The sequence below is a fragment of the Aedes albopictus genome, chromosome 3, assembly GCF_035046485.1.
Source record: "Aedes albopictus strain Foshan chromosome 3, AalbF5, whole genome shotgun sequence".
In the NCBI taxonomy this organism is placed as follows: Eukaryota; Metazoa; Arthropoda; class Insecta; order Diptera; family Culicidae; genus Aedes; species Aedes albopictus.
Genome location: NC_085138.1, coordinates 117,924,896 through 117,951,202, shown reverse-complemented (window position 1 = coordinate 117,951,202; position 26,307 = coordinate 117,924,896). Strand labels below are relative to the sequence as shown.

Genomic DNA, 26,307 nt, shown 5'->3' with positions numbered 1-26,307 from the left:
TAAACAACGCTTTACGTTATGAAACACGGTCTGCGTCAAGGTTGTGGCGTTTCCTCAAGAACCGGCTGTTATGGTTAGGGTGGCGGCCAGGAAGTTCAACGCTGACACGAACGTAAACTTGTGCATGCAATACTCTGATTCAGTGGCTCTTCCCCTCCGTTTTTCTGCGTGGAGGATCGTGGGTCCTGTAATTGATGGTTGATGCACTGGGCGATGTGATGTTATTGTTTAGAAACTGTGGGCCAAGTTTGAAAAATTCCTGGATTTCTGAATAAGACTTAAATAAAAAAAATCTTGGCAAAAATTCAGAACATACATATATTTTTAAATATTCTGAAAATATAAAATCTGTATAAATAAATGAAATAAGCAGAGAGCGTAGCAGTGACACGAGTACAAAAATACTCACAAAAAATAGTTTCTTGAAACTCGTTCTGGAATCTGTTTGGATCCGTTATTGTAAGGCATTAGTTCAAAAATTAGTAAATATATCCCTCTAAGAAGTTTATCAAAAAACTTGTGTTCTGTGATCTTTAGGAATTAGGGTGTGTGACCTACAATTCACGCCAATTTATGTAAAATGAACTGAGTTATTGAAGGATGCCCAAAAGAGCAGCCAACCAAATAATCCCAAACTTCATATCCAGAATTTTATTGGTAAACTCCACAAATCTCTCCAGTATGCTCCAGGGATTAGCAGTGTTTAAAAGAGCAATTACTGGAAGATATTATTCAGAACTCTCTCAGTAACTCCAGGTGAACAAGTTCGGAATAAATCATCAGAAGCATTCCTAAGTCCGAAGAGTTTAAACATTATTTTTATATGTTCGAGGATTCGACTGTTTGGATGTAACGATTGGTGAGAGTTCGGCTTTGCAGTCTAAAGTTCTCTAGAACAACCGTTTAGGACTCGTCTCTACGTTTCGGAAATTGTTGGTGCCTTCTTCGTGAATATCATGAACGATATTCAAGATTTTCTAAAGGTATACTTTCTGCAGATATCTCTAAAAGTACCGTTCGGTAAAATTTTCGGAAAAATTGACAAGCAAATTATAGGTGAGGTTCTGCAGAAATCTTAAAAAAAAAATTCTAGAAACCTTCGTTCCAATTACTGAAGGGATTTATTTTCCTTGCGCATTTGTAGAGGAATCTTAGAATGAAAACTTGAAGTTCGAAGAAGTTCATAAACAGTGAAAGCCCCAGTAGACTTGTTGAAAGAACCAATAGAGGAATGATCTGATCGCATTCTTGAGGAATCTTCTAAGGTACATTGCAATGAGTTTTTAACGGAGAATTTTCACAATTTATATTGGAGAAAATTCTGTAGAGACTTTCAGAGAAATCTAAGAAATAATCCCTAAAAAACCTCGGAGCAACCCATCAAAGTGTTAAAAAACCCACCCCTGAAAAACTTCAGGGTTCAGGATTGCAGGAAAAATCTAAGAAGAATATTCTGGAAGAATTTTTGGAAGTTCCCGAGGAAACTTTTGAAATAAAAAATCATGGAGAAATGGAGAAAGCCGTAATAAAACTTCTGAAGGAACCCTTGCAGAAATCTCTAAACGTACCGTTTGGCAAATTTTTCGGAAAAATCAACAAGCAAATTATAGGTGAGGTTCTGCAGAAAAAAAATAGAAACCTTCGTTCCAGTTTTTGAAAAGAATTTATTTTTATTACGCATTTATAGAAGAATATTCGAATGAAAACTTGAAGTTCGAAGGAGTTTATAAAAATATCTTTGGAAAGCCCCAGTGGACTTGTTGAAAGAATCAACAGAGGAATGAACTGATCTCTTTCTGGGGGAATCTTCTAAGAAACATTTCAATTGGTTTTCAACGGAGAATTTTCACTGTTAATATTGGAGAAAATTATGTAGAGAAATCGGAGAAATCTCAGAGAGAATCCCCTGATAAATTCCAGAAGAAATCCTTGGAACAACCCATCAAAATGTTTAAAAACACACCTCTGAAAAACTTCCGTGGGTGTTCTATTAAGGATTGCAGGAAAAATCTGAGAAGATTATTCTGGAAGAATTATTGGAAGTTTCCGAGGGAATTTTTGAAAAAAAAAAAATCATGGATAAATGGAGAGAGCCGTAATATGCCTTCTGAAGGAACCCTTGCAGAATGAATAAATTTAGACATTTCTAGAGGAATATTCAAAAATATATCTAGCGGAAGGCGGAATCATTTAGGGACTATAAGGATAACCCATTTTTAACATTTTCATAGGAAGAAAAAGCTTTCATGAGTTCTTAGAGGAGTTTCTAAAAAAAAATTCTGAAGGCGTCCTTTTGCAAAAAAATTTAAGGAAGAATCGTTTGACAAAGTTTTCAGCAGAATCGTCAAACATAAATTGAAGAAAAAATCGTAAGAAATTTTCGAAAAAAAATTGGAAAGAAATTTTGGAGAACAAAATGTGGAGTACTTGTGGAGGAATCTTTGAACAACTACTTGATGAACTCCTCATAGAAATTTGAAAAGAATCCTTGAAACAATTTATTCAAATAATCTTGAATTCCTTTAAAATAACTGTAAATAAACCCGTTTAAAATAAATCTAGCATGAGTTTCTAGAGTATTTGGAATCCTCGGATTAGCTTTTGAGGGAGAAATTTTGAGAAAAAATCCTCAATAAACTGTCTCACGAACTTCTTGAAGAGGTTTCACACAAAGAATTTAAAGAAATTTATTGTTGGAAAAAATTGTGGAAATTTCCGAAAATTTTGAAAGAATCCCTCAAAATCCTCTGAGAAATTTCTGAAGAAAACCTCGGAATCATCCTTCAAAATGTTTTTGCACACATTTCCGAGAATCTGCCTAGGTGTCCTCTTAAGAGTTACAGGAAAAATATTAGAATAATATTCTGGAAGAATTCTTGAAGAAGTATCCGGAGGATTTTTTGAAAAAGAAAAATGCAAGGAGAAATCCTTTGGAAAATAAAAGCCTCGGAGATGCACCATTCACGGGCTGAAAATCTCCCTAATATACAAAGCCAATGATAATAATATCAGTTGAAAACCATGACAGAAATACTGAACCCAAGCAACACATATGTTATATAAAAGTTACGACAGCGCAAGTTTTGGTTGTATAGAAGTTTATTTGACGTTATTTCAGCATAATGTTAGAATTACGTTAAATTAACTTTAAGATGACTTTTTGGACTTTTTAGAATTTTAAATGAACTTGATGATTTTGTGGCTATATCGGTCTCTTTCTACTCATAAGTATAAGGGAGTAGAGATCAAAGTGGATAATGAAATGATAGATATGATAGAATTCGCTAGGTAGCGAACAAGTGTGAAAATTTTATAGAAGGTGAAATTAGGCAAGTAGGCCATGTATTGAACGAATACATCGAATGCGTGAAACTTCTGCCGTGCGACCTGTGCTTTTAAACAGATCGGCTTGGTTGGTAGTTCATACCACCTTACCAAGACTGGCGCCAGTCTTGGTCTTAGCCAGTCTTGGTAAGGTGGTATGAACTACCAACCAAGCCGATCTGTTTAAAAGCACAGGTCGCACGGCAGAAGTTTCACGCATTCGATGTATTCGTTCAATACATGGCCTACTTGCCTAATTTCACCTTCTATAAAATTTTCACACTTGTTCGCTACCTAGCGAATTCTATCATATCTATCATTTCATTATCCACTTTGATCTCTACTCCCTTATACTTATGAGTAGAAAGAGACCGATATAGCCACAAAATCATCAAGTTAATTATAGAATACGGTCGATAAATCAGTACATGATTTTAAATGAACTTGTGAAAAAGCTTATTCGAATACTCATCGGATAAATCAACGGAAGCATTTTTTAACGACTTCCTGTAAGAATTTCTGAAAAAAGTTTCGTAGATTCTACTGAACCAATCTTTGGAAGCACTTTTTGGTGAAATTTTCAGAAGAATCTTTAGGTTAATTGAGGATGGGTTTCCGGAGCAATTCATGGTAATGAAATTTTACAGTGTTTATAAAGGCATCTTCAGTCTAATTTCTCGCAAAAATTTTGGAGGAATGCTTGAACAAATTTCTAAAATATTCTTGTAGAAAACTTTGCATGATTTTCAAAAAGGATTCTTGCATCCTCCTCTCTCTCCTCTTCTTGGCGTAACGTCCTCACTGGGACAAAGCCTGCTTCTCAGCTAAGTGTTCTATGAGCACTTCCACAGTTATTAACTGAGAGCTTCCTCTGCCAATGACCATTTTGCATGCGTATATCGTGTGGCAGGCACGAAGATACTCTATGCCCAAGGAAGTCAAGGAAATTTCTTTTACGAAAAGATCCTGGACCGACCGGGAATCGAACCCGTCACCCTCAGCATGGTCATGCTGAATACCCGTGCGTTTACCGCCTCGGCTATCTTTGCATAAACTTCAAAAAGGATTCTTGCATATTTCTCGGAATTCTCGGATAAACTTAAAAGAAAAATAAAAAAAAAACTTTCTCACAAACTTTTTCAACAAATTGGGGGAGCAATATATGGAGAAATTTCTAATTCTTGAAGAATTTTTGGAAAAAAAATCGAAGGAGTTTCTGGTTTGCCAAGGGCTGCCAAGTCTTTATAATAAAGACAAATCAATCAATCAAATTTTTGGTAAATCCTTCAGAGAGAAATCAGTTTTGGATGAATGGTTGTAGGAATTTCTGGAGGGAGTTTTGTTGAAATTATCGGGAAAATCCCAAGAGAAATTTCTGTAGAAGTCGTCGGAGAATTTAGGGAAATATCTTTGCAAATTACTAAAAGAAAATCGTTTGAGGAGCTCTTGTTGAATTCCTTGCTGGAAATCTCGGAGAAAACTTTATGCGATGAATTCTACATGTTTTGAACCGTATCAAGAGCATGAAGAAATTTAAGAAATGTCATCTTGGGAATTTTAGAAACAACATTAGAATAAAATTATAGAAAAAAATTTGAAGAATTTTCTAAATTTCTATTTTTGCCTCGTAGACCCTCCCAAATTTAACTGAACATAAAATAGGCAACCCTATGCGGACGTTGTATTCGTGATTTATGTCATAGTATTTTTATAAAATACCTTTTCAGGAGGACCTCTCAGAAAATACTATTAAACAATTTAGAGAAACTTCTGAGGGAGTCCTTGGAAGAAATTTTTGAGATATTTTCAGAGGAGTCCTTTGATTAAAATTCAGTGAAATTTAGTGATGGTTTTTCCGAAGAACAATCGGTAGAATTTCTGGATGTAACCTTCAGAGAGAACCATATTCTGGATAAATAGTTGTAGAAATTTTCAGAGGGAGTTTTTTTTAATTCTCAGGCCAATCCTTAGAGAAATTTCTGCGTGAGTCGTCGGAGAGTTTATGCGCCAATCTTGAAGAAATTTCTGAAATTATTCTCAAAAAAGTTTGTTCAGAAAGTACTGAAGAAATCGTGTGGACAATTCCTGGAAAAATCCTTGCTAGATATTTCTAAGAAAACCTTAGAAGGACTCTGTAGAAGTCGTTGAAAAACTTCCGTACAAATCTCGGAGAAATTTCCAATGAGTAGTTTCCGAATACTAAAGGATTTCTGGCTACATCCTTGCTGGAAATTTCTAAAAAAATCCTTAGAGGAACGCCCAATTTCTGCTTGATGAAGATACGTTGCAATTTCAAGAGCATACTTAAGAGGAAATTCTGGGAATGTCCAGTTTGGAATTCTAGAAATAATCTGAGAATGGAATTATACAAAAATCCTTGAGACGGTTCCTGAAAATATTCTCGAAGTATTTCCTGTCTCCTACAAATTTCAAATTTTAAAGCAGGGATTTCTAGGAAATTCTTAGTTAATTTTCTAAAATTATTTCTGATGAAAATTTTGAGAAAGTTCTAGTAGGATTTTCCGACAAAAACATCCTTGAAGTTTTTGGATGTCCTTTTGAAAAAAAAAATGTTCAAAAACAAATGGAAGAACACTTAGACAAATCCATAGTGAAAAATTCGGAAGAATTCTTTTTAAAAAATCCTGAATATAAGGATAGCACTTTTTTGACATCTAGAAAAGTAAAATTTTCTTAAAAATTTCAGGATTTATAGGTTTGAAATTGAGTTATTAAAAGGTTTTTTGATTATTCTATTATTAAGCCTAAAAGGGATACCTTCATGGCCTCAGTTTCGTCACCATGCTGAGTGTGTTCCATTAAATACGAGCTCTGAAAGGCGCCTGGGTCCAATGGACCCCAGGTATCCCTTTTAGGGTTAAAATATATCACTTCTTCAAATGTGCCTTCTCTTTAAGTACCAGGAATTTGTAAAGTTTGGATTCCTTGAAAATCAGTAGAAATTTAAAACATTCTTCAGGAACTGTTTCCGTTTATGCAACATCCAATACATCACACTCTGGGCCTCTACTATCCTAAATGCCAATCACTTGTCTGTTTTGTCACAACCACCCTCTCCACCCGAGAGGAGGTGTGTGCTTGCACAAAGTATAAACATCCTTGCCATTTTATCGTTATTGTTTTTAATAGGTCTTCCGCATATTTTGCAATCAATTCTGCTGCAATCACGGTCGCACCCCGGCAGCCAGCCAGACGGGAATCATCTTACACTTTTCCAATTACTTTCGTCTCTTCTGAGTGCTGGTGGTGTCCTGGCCGAAGGATGACACACCGCAAGCTATAGGTCAACCAACATCATCGTTGGACGTTACCACGGACCACGACCACGAAGCATTGTGTGCTGCCGCCGCCGCGCCGTTCGAGGCCATAACAATGCATGCCACGGCTGCGAAATATGAGATTTCTTTCAGCTTGAGAAATCCACCAGTCAATCATGCTCTCTGTTCCGCAGCACCTCCTCCAAACAGGGCCGATGCGATGGGCGGAACGACAGTCCTGGCCTCCTGTAGTGGAGGCCATCCCGAAGGAAAGCTATTCGTTTTCGTTTGCCCACTTTCTTTGAACATCCAAGCTGGAGTCAGTGGAGTCCTGTGTAATGAAATCAGATGGCTGGAAAATGCAACGGACGGGACGACGATGATTGATTGCCACGTGCCGTTCACTTGGTCGTCCTTGTTGCGTCAACCAAACAATTCAACCCCTAATTTCGCACGCAGAGATGGAGATTCGAGAGCAACCGCAGAGGTTGACATCGAAACATACAGGTCCAGAACACTTATCTTTAGCATGCAGATTCAAGAATAGAACTTACCTTGGCGCGCTTGATAAGCTCGTCCTGGGCGGCCTTGATGTTCTCCTTCTTGCCTCCCCAGGCGCGCAGAACCGAAGCCTGCAGGGCACGTCCGTACGAGAAGGTCAGGGCCCACGGTCTCAGCAGCGGCACCTGGTTGATGGCGTTCAGATTGACGGAGGCCTCCTCCTCGGACTGTCCACCGGACAGGAAGGTGACTCCGGGCACGGCGGCCGGCACGGTACGGCGCAGGGCCAGCACGGTGGCCAGGGCAATTTCCTGAGCGGACGGCTTCTTGGCGCAGCTCTGTCCGGCGGTGACCATGTTCGGCTTCAGCAGGGTTCCCTCCAGGAAGACGTGGTGGTCATTGAGGGCCTTGTAGACCGCAGCCAGCACGGTCTCGGTGACCTTCTGGCAACGCTCCAGATCGTGGTCACCGTCGGGGAGGATCTCGGGCTCGACGATCGGCACGATGCGCTGCGACTGGCACACCGAGGCGTAGCGGGCCAGCACGTTGGCGTTCTCCAGGATGGCCTGGTAGCTGGGGGTGTTCTTGCCGATCTTCAGCACGCAACGCCACTTGGCAAAGTCGCAGCCGTCCTTCTTGTACTGAGCGCAGCGGGCACCCAGGTCATCCAAACCTGGAAGGAGTAGGAGAGAGACATAAATGGTTAGACGTGTGTTTCAGAGAAAAGTTTGTGCGGTTTGAAAACGTGAAAAGCGGGAGCAAGGTTCACAACTAGTCTTCCAAAGTCTTCTTTTATGTTACTCTTGATGTTATTAATATATTATGACTAGATATTACTGTTGGTTCGTATTCAAAAGTTCATGGAATTCAATTACCATAGATACAAAACAAAGTGGCTACTTGAAACCGCGTGGGTGTTAAATTTGTTCATAATCCACTTAATTTACTTCCCCTTCACCACGTTGAGCAATCAATTCTATTGTCCTTGTGCTATCAATAAACAAACAAAAGGGTGATAATCACCTGCCGCGCAAAAAAAGGAAGAGATAATACCGTATTTTCCACTTATTGCATCCGCGTGGAAAGTGTCCTGGTCCACCCATGTTGTTTACCACAACAACTGCTCTATTTGCGCACTTGTGGGATGGCACTCCTAGTCCTCTCCGTCGCGGTTTTTTGAAACGGATGGTTGACGAACGAGCACACCTGCTTGTCTGCGTCCCATCGGCATCGACGCCGGTGGTATTTACTCACCGGATAAAAACGGAAATCGCGTGTCCATACGTAGTAAACTTGTGTTCGGAACGATTTGACAATTTTCACACGAGCACGACCCCATCACACTTTATTATGTGATGGTGATGGAAGTGAGCGGGTGGGGTAGTTGTTGTTTGGGAACCACTGCTAGGGTGGTAGCACCATAGAAGGACTTTACTGAAACATTCTTCTTTAAAACGTCTTTATTCATCATAGTTGAGGCCTTCACAACCAGAGGCACACTTTTCGTTTTTCTTTGCGTTTGACGTTCAACACTAGTGCCTTCTGTTGACGTTGCTGCATAACGTAGTACGTCATGTAACATCAGAGATGCCAGATATACAGATTTTTCTGTATTATACAGATTTTTGACCTTCTCTACAGACAAGATACAAAGAACAGAAAAATACAGATTTTTGAAATGTGAAAGTATAAAATTTGAAGTTATTTTCAATAAATTCAATAAAACTTTATAAATTGCTGCTTTATCTTGGAAGAATTTATGAAAATTTGTGCATTTTCTCACATGTTTGAAAAAAGTAAATACCAGTAAAAATTAAACACCGTCAAAAAGTAGAACATTTTTAAAAGTTTCGTATGATATCTAGGACTCTCGGTGTCTGCTATACCCTCAAATACAGAGATACAGAAAAATCTGTATTGATACATATTTTAGATAAAAATAATCTGGCATCTCTGGGTGATGCTAGTGTGAACTACAATTGTTCTTAACGTTACGTCTGTTTGTCTGTGGAATCTTCGTGCCTACCATAGGATATACGAATGCAACATATGGACAATTGACAAAGGAGTTATCAGTTACATACTAACTGTTGAAATTATCAAAGAACAGTAAAGTTAAAGACATACAAATGTTTTGCAAAATTTTGTTAAAACATTTGAAGTTACATGAAATTTCCAGTTTTTGTGTCCATAACTGGTACCCACATCAAGTACACACCATGCGCATAAATTACGATTGTTATCAAAGTGCAATGCTTTAGCATGACACGGCAATGTATGTGAGCGCAGAAGGTGTCAGCTTCCCCCACAATAAATGATGATTTTTAGAGAAGTGTTAAATAGATGGGGCAAAAGTAAAGCAAGCGTGGTAGGTAAGCATGATGATCTATGGGGTCCAGCAGGACAGTGACGGCGAGCAGGATAGTGCACCCACCAACCAACCCATCTCTGCCAGAGGCTGATGATGATGATGCAACGGGTGATAGTAAATTAATAGGAAATGCAGACACGAGTCAGTGCGAGTGTGTGTTTGCTCTCGTGTGCAATTTGTATGTGCATATAGAGCGGCAATCAGGATTAATGAACTTGTGGGTTGTTTGTGTGGATAGCTTCGAGTGGAGTTTTCCTGCATATGTAAACATTTGTGAAACATTAATTACGATTTACCTGATTAGTTGGCATCGAAAAAAAAACTCCGCAAGCCAGCTTCTCAACTTAGTGTAGTGGAGTTTTTATCTAATTCCCGTCATACATACCATACAGACCAATAATGTTGAAGTTTATTCTTCCTTTTTGACTATTACCGACCAATTTGATACCAATTACTAGTTCAAAAATGTTGTAACACAACTAGTACTTCCTTAACATATTAAGATTAAATTATTGCCTCGAATTCTATTTCCGTCTACTCCATGTCTATTTCGGTAGCAATATCAATTCAATTTCTGTCAAACCTTCTACGTGACACCATGGTACGTAGGATGGTCAAAAATCATGATTGGACAGATGTAGTGTATTCGAAAAGTCGGTCGAATTCTTCGCAATCTAAATCAAATCCGGTTTTCATAGTACTATGCCAAAGCCGGCGGCGAGTAAGTTCAGTAAAAGATTTTAAATTGAGATAGATATAGCTATATAATAAACAACATAATATTAAAGTTATTAATTTTGGTCTACAGTTAGCCTAGTGGTTAAGGCTATGGATCGCCAATCCGGAGACGGCGGGTTCGATTCCCGTTCCGCTTGGGAAAATTTTCTCGACTCTCTGGGCATAGAGTATCATTGTAGTTGCCCCACAATATACAAATTCATGCAATGGCAGGCAAAGAAAGCCCTTCAATTAATAACTGTGGGTGGAAGTGCTCAAAGAACACTAAGTTGGAGCGAGGCAGGCCAAGTCACAGTACGGACGGCTAGCCATAAAGAAGAAGAAGAATTTTGTCATCAAATCATATTAACCTTCATCCAGCCAACGTACATTTTCCACCTTTGGAAAAGCACAAAAATGGTCATAACTTTTTTGTTTTTCGATGGATTTTGATGAAATTTTCACAACTTCCCGAAAAACTCTTCTAGTTTATGATGCCGGGGACATGGGTGCCTGGTCCACATGGTTCCGGAGTTATTCCGGATTGTCTTGGGGTACCAAAATTGGCCACATACTTTGCGCAACGTATATCTCAAGATCCCGATGAGGTAGAAGTATAGTGTCTTCGGTGAATTTGTTCAGCAGGTTAAGAACTAACTGGCAACGGCGACTTTGGTTCGCGATTCGGCCGCTAGGCGGCGCCAGTGTCAAAAATGTTCAAATCCTCATATCTCAGAAACCTGATAAGATAGAATGATGCTGTCTTCGGCAAAATTCTTCAGCAAGCTCAGAACTATCTGATAGTAAAGTCTTTGGTTTGGGGTTTACCCGCTAGGTGGCGCATTGTGTCTGTAAATTTCAAACTTGTATATCTCGATACCCTAATGAGGTACAAGCACGCCGTTTTCAGCAAAGTTGTTCAGCAGGCTAAGAACTATCTAGCAACGGCGGCTTTGGTTTGCGATTCAGCCGCTAGGCGGCGCCAGTGTCAAAAATGTTCAAATCCTCATATCTCAGAAACCTGATAAAATAGAATGATGCTGTTTTCGTCAAAATTCTTCAGCAAACTCAGAACTATCTAAAAGTAAAGTCTTTAGTTTGAGAATCATCCGCTAGGTGGCGCCAGGGTAAAAAATCTTCAAACATATATTTCTCAGAATCCTGATAAGATAGAATGATGCCGTCTTCAACAAAGTTCTTCAGCAAGCTAAAAACTTTCTGAGTCTTTGATTCGTGATTTATGCGCTAGGTTATTCGCTACACCGTCTTTGACCCCAGACAAATTTTGTCACACCACAATATTACTCCGTTTTTACTTCCGGGAATGTCTCCGAGAATTTCTACTGGAACTCTTCCTGGAATTTTTCCAGGAATTTCTCCGGAAATTTCTCTATGAATCCCTTTGGAAATGTCTCCGGAAATTCTTCCGGAATTTTTTCCAGGATTTTCTCTAGGACCAACATCAGGAACTCCTGTGACGATTCCTTCAGGAATTCCTTCAGTAATATCCCCAGGGATTCTTCTGGAAATTTCTACAGGAGTTCTCCTGGAATTCCTCCCCATTTCCTCAGAGAATTTTCCCAGGAATACCTCCATGAGTTCCTCCGGGAATTACTCCATGAATTCCTCCGGGATTTTTCTCAGGAATTCTTTCAAGAATTTCTCCAGGATGGATTTCTCCGAGAATTTTTCTAGGAGCTCCTCCAGTAATATCTCCGGGAATGTATCCAGGAATTCCTTCGGGAATTCCTTCTAGAATTTCTTTAGAAAATCCGCCAGGAATTGCTTCGAAAATTTCTTCAAGAAATTGTCCGGGAAGTCCTCCAGAAATTCCTCCGGGAATTCCCCCAGAAATTCCACCGAAAATTTCTTCAGGAAAACTTCCAGTTAAAAAAAAATCCACTCTGATTTTTTCTAGGAAGTCTTCCTTCAGGAAGTCTTCCGTGATTTCTTTTTTCAGAAAATCCTCTGAGAATTTCTCCAGCATTTCCTCTGGGAATTCCTCTGGGAATTTCTCAAGGACTTCCTCATTTGTTTTCTCCAGGAATTTCGCCGGGAATTTCTCCGGGAATTCCTTCGGGAATGTCTCTGGAAATTCTCCCTGGAATTTCTACAGAAATTCCACTAGGAATTTCTTCAGGAAATCCTTTCAAAAATTTTCCTGGAATTCCACTAGGAATTTCTTTACGACTCCTTCAAGGAAATTTCTCCGGGGATTCTTTTAAGACTCCCATAAGCAATTCCTCCACTGATTCCTTCAGCAATTTCTCCAGATTATTTACAGGAATTCTTTCGGGTATTTCTCCAGGAATCATCCCGGGGATTCCTCCAGGAATTCCCTCAGGGGATTCCTCCTAAGATTCTTCCAGAAGTTTACTTCGGGGAATCCCCCAGGAAGGAGGATTTCCTGAAGAATTTTCCAGAGGAATTGCTGGAGAAATTACCGGAGGAATACCTAGAGAAATTTCCTGAGGAACTCCTGGAGCAAATCCTAGAGGGATTCTCAGAGGAATACTTTGTGAAATTCCCAGAGGATTTCCTGAGAAAATCCCGAAGATTTCCTTTAAAAATTTCCGGTGGAGTTTCAGAAGAGTCTCCGGAGGAATTCCTGAAATAATTCCCGGAGGATTTTCTGGAAGATTTCAAGAAAAAAACCCAAAACCATTCCTGGAGGATTTCCTGGGGAAATTCCCGGAGACATTCTTGGAGGAATTCCTGGAGCAATTCCCGGAGGAATTACAGGATATATTCCCGGAGGTATTCGTAAAGGAAGTCCTAGAGGAATTCTGGGAAAAATTCTCGAGGGTTTTGTGAAAAAAGAAATCACGGAAGACTTCCTGAAGAGATTCCTGGAGAAATTTCTAGAGGTTTTTCTTGAACAAAAAAACGACAGTTTTGCTTAGAAAACTCCCGGATATATTCCTGGAGAAACTCTTAAAAAAATTCCCAAAGAAATTCCTAGCGAAACTCTTGGAAGAATGCCTATAGAACATCCCAGGGGAATTCCTGGAAAAATTCCTGGAGGCACTCATGGACGAATTCCTGGAGAAATTCTCAGTGAAATTTCCGGAGGAAATCTTGGAAAAAGGTCCGGAGGAATTCCTGGAAAAAATCCCAGAAGAATTCCTGCAGAAATTGCCGAAAGCTGCTGATAGGAGTCCTAGATGAAATCCTGGGGAGATTTCCGGAGGAATTCCCGGAGGAATTCCTGGAGGATTTCCTAGAGGATTTCCCAGAGGAACTGCTGGAGGATGTCTCCTAGAAGAATTTCTGGAAGATTTTTTTGAGGAATTCCCATCGGAATTCTTGAATAAACTCCCAGTGGAATTCCCGAGAAATTCCTGGAAAAAATCCCGGGAGAGTTCCTGTAGAAATTCCCGGAGACATTCCCGGAAGAAAAAAAACGGAGCAAAAGTAGCAATATTGTAGTGCGACAAAACTTGTCTGCAGGGGGTCAAAGACGGTGTTAAAGTATTGTCTCTTGTACCACCGTACTCGACCGTCTACTATCCTGCCAAATGGCACTTAGTTTGCTGAACAACCAGATACGTCTTACTTCTGTGGCGTCCCCTTTCCATTCTTCTGCGGGAAGCCGGAAGGTTAGGTTCCGCATATTCGGGGAGCTACTTACTCTGACGTCCTGTCCGTTCGATGGTCCGAGAAGTAAAGAGGCAGAGTCAACTTCCTGTGCATCGAAGTGCCTCTGTATACCAAACCGAAGAGCGAGAGAATGTGAGAGTTAGTGCCGATGATGGCTGTCTCTTGAGAGTATCGTTATTCGCAGGGGTGAACAAAGGCAACAAGCGACATCCACGAGTGACACTCACATCATCAGGGGTGTTCATAATAATAGGGTAGTCCATATCCCACAACTTCCTCTTAACTTTCGGAACAATTTGCTGCACGTTTTCCGTTTTTTGAGATAAAATTGTTTGAATGTTTTGATTGCTGGTGTCACCTAGCGTCGCCATTGCCGGAAAGATCTCAACTTGCCGAACAATTTTATAGAAAACGCCATGCTTTTGGCTTTTTACAGTAACGAGATACACGTGTTTAAATATTTTACACAAGGTGCCACCTAGCGAATAAATCACGAATCAAAGACTCAATTATCAGACAGTTTTTAGCTTGCTAAAGAACTTTGTTGAAGACGGCATCATTCTACCTTATCAGGATTCTGAGATATAGAAGTTTGAAGATTTTTTACCCTGGTGCCACCTAGCGAACGATTCTCGAACCAAAGACGCCATTACCAGATAGTTCTTAGCCTGCTGAACAACTTTGCTGAAAACGGCATGCTTGTACCTCATTAGGGTATCGAGATATACGAGTTTGAATTTTACAGACAGAATGCGCCACCTAGCGGATAAATCCCAAACCAAAGACTTTACTATCAGATAGTTCTGAGCTTGCTGAAGAATTTTGCCGAAGACAGCATCATTCTATCTTATCAGGTTTCTGAGATATGAGGATTTGAACATTTTTGACACTGGCGCCGCCTAGCGGCCGAATCACGAACCAAAGTCGCCGTTGCCAGTTAGTTCTTAACCTGCTGAACAAATTCGCCGAAGACACTATACTTCTACCTCATCGGGATCTTGAGATATACGTTGCGCAAAGTATGTGGCCAATTTTGGTACCCCAAGACAATCCGGAATAACTCCGGAGCCATGTGGACCAGGCACCCATGTCCCCGGCATCATAAACTAGAAGAGTTTTTCGGGAAGTTGTGAAAATTTCATCAAAATCCATCGAAAAACAAAAAAGTTATGACCATTTTTGTGCTTTTCCGAAGGTGGAAAATGTACGTTGGCTGGATGAAGGTTAAGCCATCACAGTGCAACGAAGAAATCTTTAACCCTCTAATACCCAATCCCGCCTTTAGACGGGGTATAGTTTGAGCATTTTTGTAATTTTTGTTTCGTAGAAAATCATTTTTTTATATTTTTGGCCAATATTTAGGACTGTTCTGAATATCTCAAAATGATTTTTGGTGTATTTTAAAGCGTATTAATATTTTTTTTAAATCATTGAATAATTGATGTTTTAGTCACTTTTTAGAAGTCATTGTTTATTTTGTATTGAATCGCTACAATTAACATATTTTATTTTTTTCCCAAATCATTCTATCCTTGTTTAATAGTTTAAGGGAATCGAATACACTCTAAAATTATTTTCCTTAAAATTACACGGAAAATAAAATTTTCTGCGAAAAAAAATTAAAATAATAATATTTCAACAATAATCATAAAATCTCAAAATGTTTTCATCTAAAAAAATCCGTTCCCCAAATTGGCTTCCAGAAAAAAATATAAAAGTGTGGGGATGTTCAAAAATAAAAATTATAAAAATCAAAAAACTCTCTCTCTCTCTTCTTGGCGTAACGTCCTCATTGGGACAAAGCCTGCTTCTCAGCTTAGTGTTCTATGAGCACTTCCATAGTTATTAACTGAGAGCTTCCTCTGCCAATGACCATTTTGCATGCGTATATCGTGTGGCAGGCACGAAAAATCAAAAACTATGATTCACAAAATCGAGAATTAAAAAGAATTATCTGCCAAAAAACGTTTAAATCGATTTATATGACGAAAAATGATATTTAGATCAAAATCAAAAATTTGGGTATTGGAGGGTTAACAGTAGTTGTGAAATACGATGTTTCATATGCGTAAAATCTGCGCCCACATTTGGACGAAGATCACTAGTTTGTTTACATTTCATCAACGGAAAAAAGCGATTGATTGGATGAATTGAACAGCTTTTGCTGCATTCTGTGGCAATGAATACCAACTTTGAAGTACCACAGAGCTTTTAAAAGTGATGTAGAACAATTCCAAACGCAAAACGAGAAAAGTTGTTAAGTCCGTAAGTGGAGTGAAATTCAAACATGAAATTTTGCGTAATTATTCTATTTACGAGGGGATGGTTATTGATAGTCTACACTACATCTTTTCAGTGCTGTCATAGTAAAATCAGAGCTGGTTACTCGAGGTTCACAATTTTCCATCACTCTCTATACAGGTAAGCCCCATGGAAATTACTTTAATATTACGCCCAATAAAGAATTATTCTGGAGAAACCCCTTCATGAATTAGTCTTTCTCGATATTTTTTGTAATCACCGCGAAAGAACCCATCCTTTAGTTACAATTTCAGCAAGAATTCTTTATAAGATTTCCCCAATAATTAATTTAAGAATATATTTCTTCCCAAGATTTTCTTTAAAATTTTCTTCAGAATTACCTCCAAGGACACTGCCAGAAATTCCTTAAGGGACTCTGTCAGGATTTATTAAAAAAAATCCTGATTTTTTTTATAAAGAAGCTTCTTGCAGAATTCGCTAAAATGATTTCAGCAAAACGACCTTCGAAATATTCTCCAGGTATCCCTTTTGAGTCCATTCCTGTTAATACATTTCTTTCTCCATAAAATTATCTATTTAGAGACTCCTTCAGGAATCCCTCCGTGAAATCCCCTTGGGTCTTCTTCAAGAGCTTCTAAAGAAAATTTCAAAAATTATTCTTCAAACTAGTTCACGGACTTCTTTAGAATTTCCTTCATTTGCTTCAGGGATTCTTTGGGAACTTTCTTCATTGATTGCTACATAAACCGTGTCTGTATTCGGTCATGTATTTTTTAAATATTTCTAAGGATTTTTTTCAGGAATATTATCGGAATTTTCTCCAAATGCAGTTTTTCTTCAAAAATGTATTCAAAGTTGCAATCCCAGGATATATTATTTTATATAAAGTTTCGAAGGTTCTTTAAGAAATAATTCTAGGATTTAACCATAGAAAATCAGAAAGTGTTCCAGAATTTCTTTTAAAGACTATTGTTGGAACATTTTCACAGGTTTCTTCTGGTATTGCTCCTAATGTTCAGGGATTCTCTGAGACATTCATTTAAAAGTTCCTCTTGAAAATTCTGAAGAAATTCTTCGGGAAATTTCCGTGGGGGATTCTCCAGAAGTTCCTCCAGGTATTGTTTAAGTTTTTTTTTTTTTAAATCTAAAGATTGCATAGGACTTATTCAAACCTTTTATTCAGAGACTCTTTCAGAAATTTTTCCGCTGATACTTTAGGATTTTCGCCAAAGATCCTCAAGTTTATCTAGATATTTTTGGAAATATTCGCTAATAAAGAATTTTAATTTTTCTCTCAAAGATAACTTCAGAAAGTGTATTTTTTTAATCCTCTTGGAATCTCCAAAGTTGTCACCAGGTGTTTTAAGGGATTCCTTTAAACAATCCACCAGGTATTTCTTCAGAAATTTTTTCGACAATTCTTTAATAAATTCTGCCATTTTTTCTTGTGTTACTTCTAAAAGCAATTCGAAAAAAAATCATCTGAATCCTGAAGAAATTTTTCAAGAAATTCCTGGAGAAATCCTTGAAAGAATTTCCAAAACGAATCTTTGTAGGATTTTTAATGAAATTTTAAGAAGAATTCCTGAAAATTTTCGTGGAACTTTTGAAATCATGCCTTGCTGAAATTCCTGAAAAAATCCGTAAAGTTCTGAAGAAGTCTCTTGAGCAAGCGAATTTCAGAAGGAATACAAGGAGAGATTTCTGAAAGGATCCCTCAAAAATTTCTCAAGAACTAGGCAGTAGATTCTCTGTAGAAGTATCAGAATATACTCTTTAATCTCTAGATGAATACCTGGAAAAATCCTAATAAAACTAATGAAGGAATCCCGGGAGAATTCCTGAGGAAATTTCTATTAACATATGTGAAGAAACTAATAGGGAAATTGGTGGAACTCGTAGAGAAGTGTATTGAGGAATTTTCAGAAAACAAATCTGAAGAAATCTTTTGATAAACTCTTTGAGGATTTTTTCAGCAATCCTGGAGCAATCTGTGTTGGTAGTTTTTAAGGAATTCCTGTAGAAATCCTTGGTGAAACGCCTAAATTTGCATATATAAAGCCTCCTTAAGAAGAAAAACACACTTCAGAAATTTCTAAAAGAATTTGTGTAGAAATTTCCAGGAATTATTTTTAAATAATTTTCCCTAAAATACTTAGAGAAATTCTTGAAGCTATCTTTGAAGGAAACGCATGGGAAATTTCTAAACAAATGCATGGAGGGGAGGAATCACTGAAAGTTAGATTGCCAGAACTTCTGTACGCCTTCCTGAATGATTTTATTGATGAATCCCTGAATTCTTGGACAGATTCAAGCAGGAATTTTCAATGGTATACCTAGACCAACTCTTGAACAAATTTCTAGTGAACTTTTTGAGCAGTAATACTTTTACGGATTTCTAAAGAAATCTCTGGAAAACTTGCCTGAAAACCAATTGGAAGATTTTAGCCAAAATTAAAAAAAAAATCTTATAGAAGACATGTAGAAAATTCTTAAGAGTTCCAAACAAATGCTAAGAAGAAATTCTGTAGTAATTCCTCACAGAGTTTCAGCAGAAATCTACATCAAAGAATTCTTGAAGAAAATTCTTGAGAGAATATCGCAAGGAATATGAGAACGGAACATTTCTGACGGAACTATTGTTTGGTTTGATTGGCTTTTATCGGTTCCAATTCTCCGAAAAAAGCCAATCAAACCAAATAATAGTAAAGGCCCACAGTGATTTTCCTCAACCAATTTCTGCCGGAATCCTGAACTTTTGATTTTTGAAAAAAAAAACGCTGAAAGAGAAATTTCTAGAGGATCCTCTAGTCTAGATGAATTTTTGAAGCTATCAATGAAAATAATTCCTGGATGATTTTCTAAAGGAATTCATTGAGCCATCTCGGAGAAAATCAACAAAAGATTGTATAAAGAAGTTCTGAAATTCTTAAATATTTACGGAAATTAAAAAAATAAAATAGAAGGAAAATTAATAGTTTCGTTTAGAAATCCCTAAAAGAATTCCTTAATGAAACATCCGTTGGAATTTCTGGCAGAATATTAAAAAAAATTCTGGAAGATTTTCTGAAGGAATCGCTGGTGGAATTTACAAAGAAGCACCTTTTAGTGCGGGTGTTTAAATGAATCTTTTAATAAGTTTCTGAACGAATTATTCTCTCAAAGAACTCCTGAAAGATTTTAGGAGAATGGAGAAAGTTCTGAAGCAATTCGTGCAAGTTTTTCTAAAATATTGTTTTGAGAAATAGCTAGCGAAATTATGTTATATCGCACTTTAGATTTAGACTTTAGACAAACTAATAAATAAATAAATGAATATCTGAACTAATCACTATACGACACTGAAGAAATACTTTGAGAAATTTTCAGAATGTGTATTTGATGAATTTTCTAAAAGCTCGTAAAGGAATTTCAGGGGCATTTGTGGGGAGATCATTGAATATATTTCTTATACAAAAATAAAGTGTTTATTAATTTAAAAGTGCTACAAACACTTTGCTTCTTGCTCCGGTGTGAACCCGGTTTGTTTGTAGAACCCAGATCCGATGTCACTTCTTTTACCGTAACATTACCTGCCATCAAGTCATCCATAGATGACATCGGAAATTCCTCCATGAATTCATGTGAAAAACCTCCAAGTATTTCATAAGAAATTCTTCGAGTGATTCTTTCAGAAAAGCTTCCAGACAATTTTTAATTATTTTACCAGGAATATCTTCGAAGATTTTCTTCTAAATTTCCTGTCGCCAAAGTTTTCTCGAGATTACCCAAAAAAAATCCGCAATCACTGCAAGAATTTCTTCAATTAATTCTCCGAAATAACATTCTGAAAGTCTTTCACGGAATTATTTTGAATGTTCTTTTGGAACACCTTCCATGGATTGTTTTAGAAATTCCTCTAGAATTTTCTTAAGATTTTTCTCCAGAGCATTTTCCAGACGTTATTCCAAGAGTTTCTCTGGAAAAACTTCCATCGGTTTCTAAGAAATTCCTCCTCGATTCCTCAAACTTTTCCACGGAGTCAATGAGAAATTTATTAAGAAACATTTCCTGTGACTTTCTACAGAAATTCTGTTTGAAATATTTAAGAAGTTTCCTAAGGATCTTTCCACAAGCTTATCAAGCCGTTTTTCAGATATTTCCACATGAACTCCTTCAACAATACGTCCACGGATTACTCCAGGAATTTCTGAAAGAAATCCTTCCAATAATTGTATGAAAGGATTTCTCCAGGAATATTACATGGAATAAACATCAATAAACTTTCCTATAAGTTATACCAAGGGTTCAGGAAATTCTTCAGAAATTCATCCTAAGATTTTTTTTAAGAATTTGGGATTTCTTCAAATATTTCTCTAGAGATTCATTCAATCGTACTTTGTGAGATAACCACAGAAATTCTACTGGAGATTTACATTGAATTTTTTTCAAGGATTCTTTCAGAAATTTCTGCTCAAATTTCTTTCGACATTTGTTGAGGGGATTATTTCGAAAATATTTTCATTAATTAAAAATCATGCAGATTTTTTTCGGAAACTCTTCCAAAACTAACTTTTTTTATACAATTTAACTAGAATTGTTTGTTTAGAAATTGCTGCTGCAGTTCCATCAGAAATATCTCTTGGAATTTCTTCGGACAAAAATTTCTGCAGGAATTATTTGAAATATTCCGCCATGGTTTGTTTTCAGAAGTTTTTTTTTAGAAACTGCACAAAAATTTACTGGAGGAGCTATTGAAAACGTTCTTAAAAATATGTATAAAAAATCTCTGGAAAATTATCTAAAGGAGTCCCTTATAAAACAAACTCCATACCTTTGCAGATGCCTAGAAGAAGATTTGAGAAATGTACAATACAGACTCCAGAACAAAAGAATCCTATATATATTTGGGAAATTATCCCCGGGCTAATTCCTGCAGAAACTTCTTTAAATACCTCCTAAAGTCCTTGAAAAAAAAAATAATGAGACATTCTAGAAAATATTCCAACGAAAAATTGCTTGTAAAAACTCTGTTGGAATCTTTTATAAATGTCTGCAGAAACCCCGAAGAAATTGCAAATAAGGTACTAATGAAATCCTTGAAGAAGTCTTTTATTAAATCTTTGAGAGTTTTTTTGGAGGATTTTTCGAAGAAAACCATGCAAAAATTATTGAATTTTTTATTGAATTTCTGAAAAGACTAGTGCATCTGAAGAATTTTCTAAAAAAAAATACATTTATTAACGATTTTTTTAAGGTAAATTATTGATTAATTAGAGATGCCATACTGCATCTGTTCAAAGGAGATTTTTTTTTTGAAATACTAAGGAATAGCTTCTGACGTAATTTCTACAGGAATTGCTGCGAGAATCTTTGGGAACATTTCTGAAGTATCCGGAAAAAATGCTAAAAGAATCCCCGAAAAAGGGTTGAGAAAGCAATCTCTGGAAATTCTTTCAGAGGGACTTATGGAGAAACGTCCGGGGAGATTTCAAAATGAATTACTTTAAAGAAGTCTTCAGAATTTTCTAAATAAACACCCGAAAAATGAAATCTATGAATATATGTAGCTGAAGAAATCTCTGGAGAAACTCACACAATATATTCTGAAAGAGTTCCTGGATTCCCAAATATTCCGAAGAAAATCCTAGGAGAATTTTTTAAATAATCTTTGAAAATATGTAAAAACATCTCCTAAAGTTGTATCTTTTGCAGATATGTTTGGAGGATGTCCTGGAGAAATCTCTGATGAAATTCCAAGAGGAATTTCTTGCGATATTTTGTGAAAAATTCCAGGATAATTCCTAAAAAAAACTCCTATAATAATTTTTATAAAATTTATAATAAATGTTTGAAGAAGTATATTAAGGAATACATACACGCACACATTTCTGTAGCAATCCTTGAACGAATTTTCCAGAAAGACTTTCTGAAGGAATTAAAATAAAAAAATGGCCAAGGAAAATTCTAAGAAGAGTTTCTGAAAGAATCGCAGAAGGAGTCCAGAAGAAATTTTCTAAAAAAAGGACAGATATGCATTCTTCAAGGATACTTGGAGGAATCTTGAGTAACTTGAAGTTTGAAAATCTTGAGTAACCAGCTCAGATTTTACCATAGCAGCACTGCCATAAATAAGCTACTTGATTTATATATCCTGAAACAGTCAAAATTTTCGAAGTCAACTGGCAAATCCAAACCATATTAACGGCGTACTTTTTTGCGACAGAACGATAAAACTCTCTGTTGTGGGTGGTACACAATGGTTGAAAGAAGATTAAACTTTCAATTTAATTCATCTTTTGCTGCTTCTGCCTTCTGTGTTCTTATTTTTACCACTACCCCATTCCAGCAGCATCTGATCCCGTTTCAACGGATTTTATTACATCTTTAGTGCTTCCTAACGATGAAGCAAGACTGCTGCCAGTTGATTGATAAATAGGAACTAATGCGACAGTAAAAAAGCACTGCGATCGTTTCCACTTCTTCCTTCTTTTCATCTCACCCTTATTTCGCAAAATTGAAATCCAGGGAGAAAAAACTTTCGCGTCCTCCATTACCGACCGACAAAGAAAATCAATTTCAACTGCGTTGTACCACACAGAAGTTGCCCGTTCATCAGTACCTAATTCGAATCAAGCCAAGCGTTCGAAACAATCAACAATCCTTCAGTTATTATTTATAGAGTCCACCGATGAACGCATAACAACTTCGATTGAATGAACTTTTCATTTCATTGGACCCCGTTTGTTGGACGTACAGCATTTCCCCGGAAAGAAAACACTCTAATTAACCTGGTTTTATATTGTCGACCGACATCCATTCGATTGACTGCACACGCGTAGGTACGTTTCCATTCCTATACCGCGTAGTTGACCTGGATAAATATCCCCAACTGTTTCGTTCGAGAACCCACTGGAAAAACGGATCAACACGTTTTTCAACGTCACCCGGTGTTGCGCAATTCAGTCGCGGAACCTTGCTCCTCTTTTCTTCGTCTCGTCACGCGGCGGCCCAGAACTTACCTTGGGTGGTGCACTCGCCCTCGGATCCCATCAGGTCCACAACACCCTTGTCGACCTTGATACCGGCCAGGATGCCCTTCTTCTTGAGCATGGCGGCCAGCGGGGTGCCGTCATCGCTCTTCTGGTACAGGGTCTCGTGGAACAGGATCACACCGGAGATGTTCTCCTGGAGGCGGTCGTCGGCGGTGAACAACAGCTGACGGTACTGGCGGCGGTTGTCCTCGTTGTTCTCGACGCCGATGTCCTGTTAGGAGGGAGAAAGGAATTGAGGTGTTTAGTTATACTGTTTTGAATAAAATGATATTTGGAAATGCCAAATTATGCTAACCAGAATTAATTCATTAAAGAATAAATAGTAAAACCATCTTGAAGTTCTCAATCTTAATAATCTACATTTACTTCTCCCATAAGCTCAGAATATCATATTCATATTCTTTCCGTGCATGACTTGGTGTTTAAAATGGTGATAAAACAGGCTTTAGAAGTTTGTGAAGATTTATGTTTAGTTGTATGTACTTGTACAGGCTGTTGTTGTATGTAGGCTGAAAATTGTAAAACTCTACAATGAAGAATTGAAACGGCAACCAACTAAACGCCCCAAAATCAATAAAAAATCCCAAAAATTATTCCAATATATCGTCCCCTTAATGCTAGAACTAGGTAACTGGTTTTGCGAAATCGCGAGCAATTTGTTTATATCTCAACGTTGACCACAATAAACAAAAGTTTGTCGATTGACACTACAAAACACATAATGATGCTACATTTAAAACCAACAAAGCGTTTGTTTTGTAGCAGGATAAGTTTTACCAGCTATTTTTATCCATACTTTTCGCAACGAGTTACCTAGTTCTAGCATTAAGGGGGCGATAATATGTAGTCGACTAAAAATAAAGGAATGGACAACATCAAACAACAAAAGTAAACAAATGTCAAAAAAATCCCAGTAGACATTTTTGGAAGAATTCCCAAAGGAATCCCAGCCGAAATTATTGGATGAATACTTGAAGGAATTTCATGAGAAAATTCAGCAGATATCCCACCAGGAATCAAGATGAGATTCCTGGACTGAGAACTGAAAAATCCGTGGAGAAATTCCTGGATGACTTCCTAGTGGAATTCCTGAGGGAATTATTGAAACATTGCAAAAGGGTTTCCGAAGGAATCGAGGAATTCTTAAAGAAACATTAGGGGGTCCCTAAAGCATTCCCAAGAGAAATTCTTAAGGGAATCCCAGTAGAGATTTCTAAACGAGTCCCTGAAGGAACTCCTTGAGAAATCCCTGGAGAAATTCTTGAAGAAATTCCAGTAGAAATTCTTGAAGGAATTCCGGAAGCAATTTCTGAAGGAATCGCAGGAGAGATTCCTGAAAAATCCCAGAAGCAGTTCCTGAAGGAATTCCAGAAAGGTTCCCAAATGAAATTCCTGAAGAAATCTCAAGAAGAATTCGTGGAGGAATATTTGAGAAAATTCCTGAAATTATCCCTGCAGCAGTTCTTGGAAGGGTTCCAGAAGGAAAGCTTGAGAGAATCGTTGGTGAAATTCCAAAGAAAATACCTGAAGGAACTCATGAGAGAATTCCTGAATTCTCTGAAGAAACCGCAAGAGGAATCCCGGAAGTAATCCTATGAAAGATTTTTTAACGGAGAATATTCTGAAGGAATCCATGTCTGCGGTAGTTTCTGAACGTATTTTTAAAGGAATTATTTGTAGAAAATTTTGAAGGAATTCCTGGATTAATTCTAGAATGATGTATGGAGAAATTTCTGAAACAAATCTTATAATAATTTCAGATATAGTAATTGGAGAAATCACTAAGCGGAATTCTTGAATTCTTGATACGTGGAGCAACCCCTGAAGAAATCTCTAAAGCCTGGAGATATATTATATGGAGATATAAATTCCTGAAGGAATCCTCGAAAAAAAATACTAAAACAACCACTGCACATTGGGCAAAATCAAGTCCAAAGGTGGAAAAAATTAATAACTTTCTTAATACAAGACACTATGTGACCATCAATGGCTTATTCGAAAGCAAATTTTCTCAAGAATTGGTTGGTGGATGATTCATGTACGGGCAACTACTCTGAAGCGAGTTATAGAACCCGTTTTACCCCAGTTCCCCCTAAAATTTGTGAATTTCTGTTATTTTATGGCATTTGTTATGATTTTGATGATAATTTCGCTGGGATACCATCGTCCCAATCCCATTGAGTAACGTTACATACAAAAAGTTTTAAAATGTTGGAATTTTTAGGTGTTGTGGGGTCAATTAGGCAATGGTATATTTTCAAGGTAGAAATTCATTTTTTTATTTTTATTTATGATTTTTTACGTGACAATAACTAAATAAATGATCGAATACACATGGTTTATTATTAAAGAAACCATTTTTGGGGCGTTTGATCTCAAATTGTTGGTAATATTTGAGTTTTCCCGCATACAAATATGAGTAGTTCCCATCCTTATACCACCGATTCCAAACATTTCCAAACGATGAGCCATTGCTTATATACTCCAAAAATATCCTAAATGTTGTTTGCGCATAGTCCCATAGACGGGAGGTAACGGCAGCATATAGTTTTAGAGCTTAGTTTACCCAAACTCCCCTATAAACTTATTTTTTATTGTTTTTAAATTAGGCCGGATCAAATTTCATTTTCTTATTTTGTCACAATACTCGTTGGCTCGCTAAGGAGGAGGACAATAAATAATAAATGTATTTGACGAAGAAATACCCAAACAATTCTGCAAAATCCTTAAACTCATCGGATTTGTTAAGAAATTTTCTGTGCAACTTTAATTTCACTTCCAAATTTTAAAATTTCTTCAATAATTTATTGGTGTCCCCCCTCAAAATGTTGAATTTCGACCAAAATTTTCCGAGGGGGCGGTGACATAAGAGAAAATCGAAATTTGTGTCAGCCTTAATACAACTTTAACTTGAAACTTCTATGCATGATATGAGTTAATATTGGTGAAGAGCTAACCACTAATATTTCTGCATCCTATGAAATTTGGAAATTTAGGGTACAATGGGGTTAAATGAAAAAAAAAACCGGATTGATCCACCTAGTGGTGATAGTGCCTTTCTCGTCGAATATGTACTCATGACGTTTCCGTTGACGTGAGCTGAAATGTTCCTGTATCATGAGAATACTTTACTTTGAATTTTATCATATTCCGACGTTATGTTCAACGTATAGGCAGAGTTGAAAAATATCAGACCTCTCAGTTGACAGCTTGACCGCCT

General features: G+C 37.3%; 1 protein-coding gene across 2 annotated transcripts in view; it reads right to left on the bottom strand.

Annotated features, from left to right (window-relative positions):
* Window positions 1–26,307, bottom strand: part of LOC109433355 (fructose-bisphosphate aldolase) — a 102,369-nt gene that overhangs the window by 53,786 nt on the left and 22,276 nt on the right. For both annotated transcript variants that reach the window (XM_062842504.1, XM_019709781.3), the window contains exons 3-4: window positions 23,055–23,298; window positions 7,157–7,776 (exon numbers count right to left, since the gene is read on the bottom strand). In XM_062842504.1, the coding sequence (XP_062698488.1) occupies window positions 7,157–7,776; window positions 23,055–23,298 (864 nt within the window). The remainder of the gene's footprint in view (window positions 1–7,156; window positions 7,777–23,054; window positions 23,299–26,307) is intronic.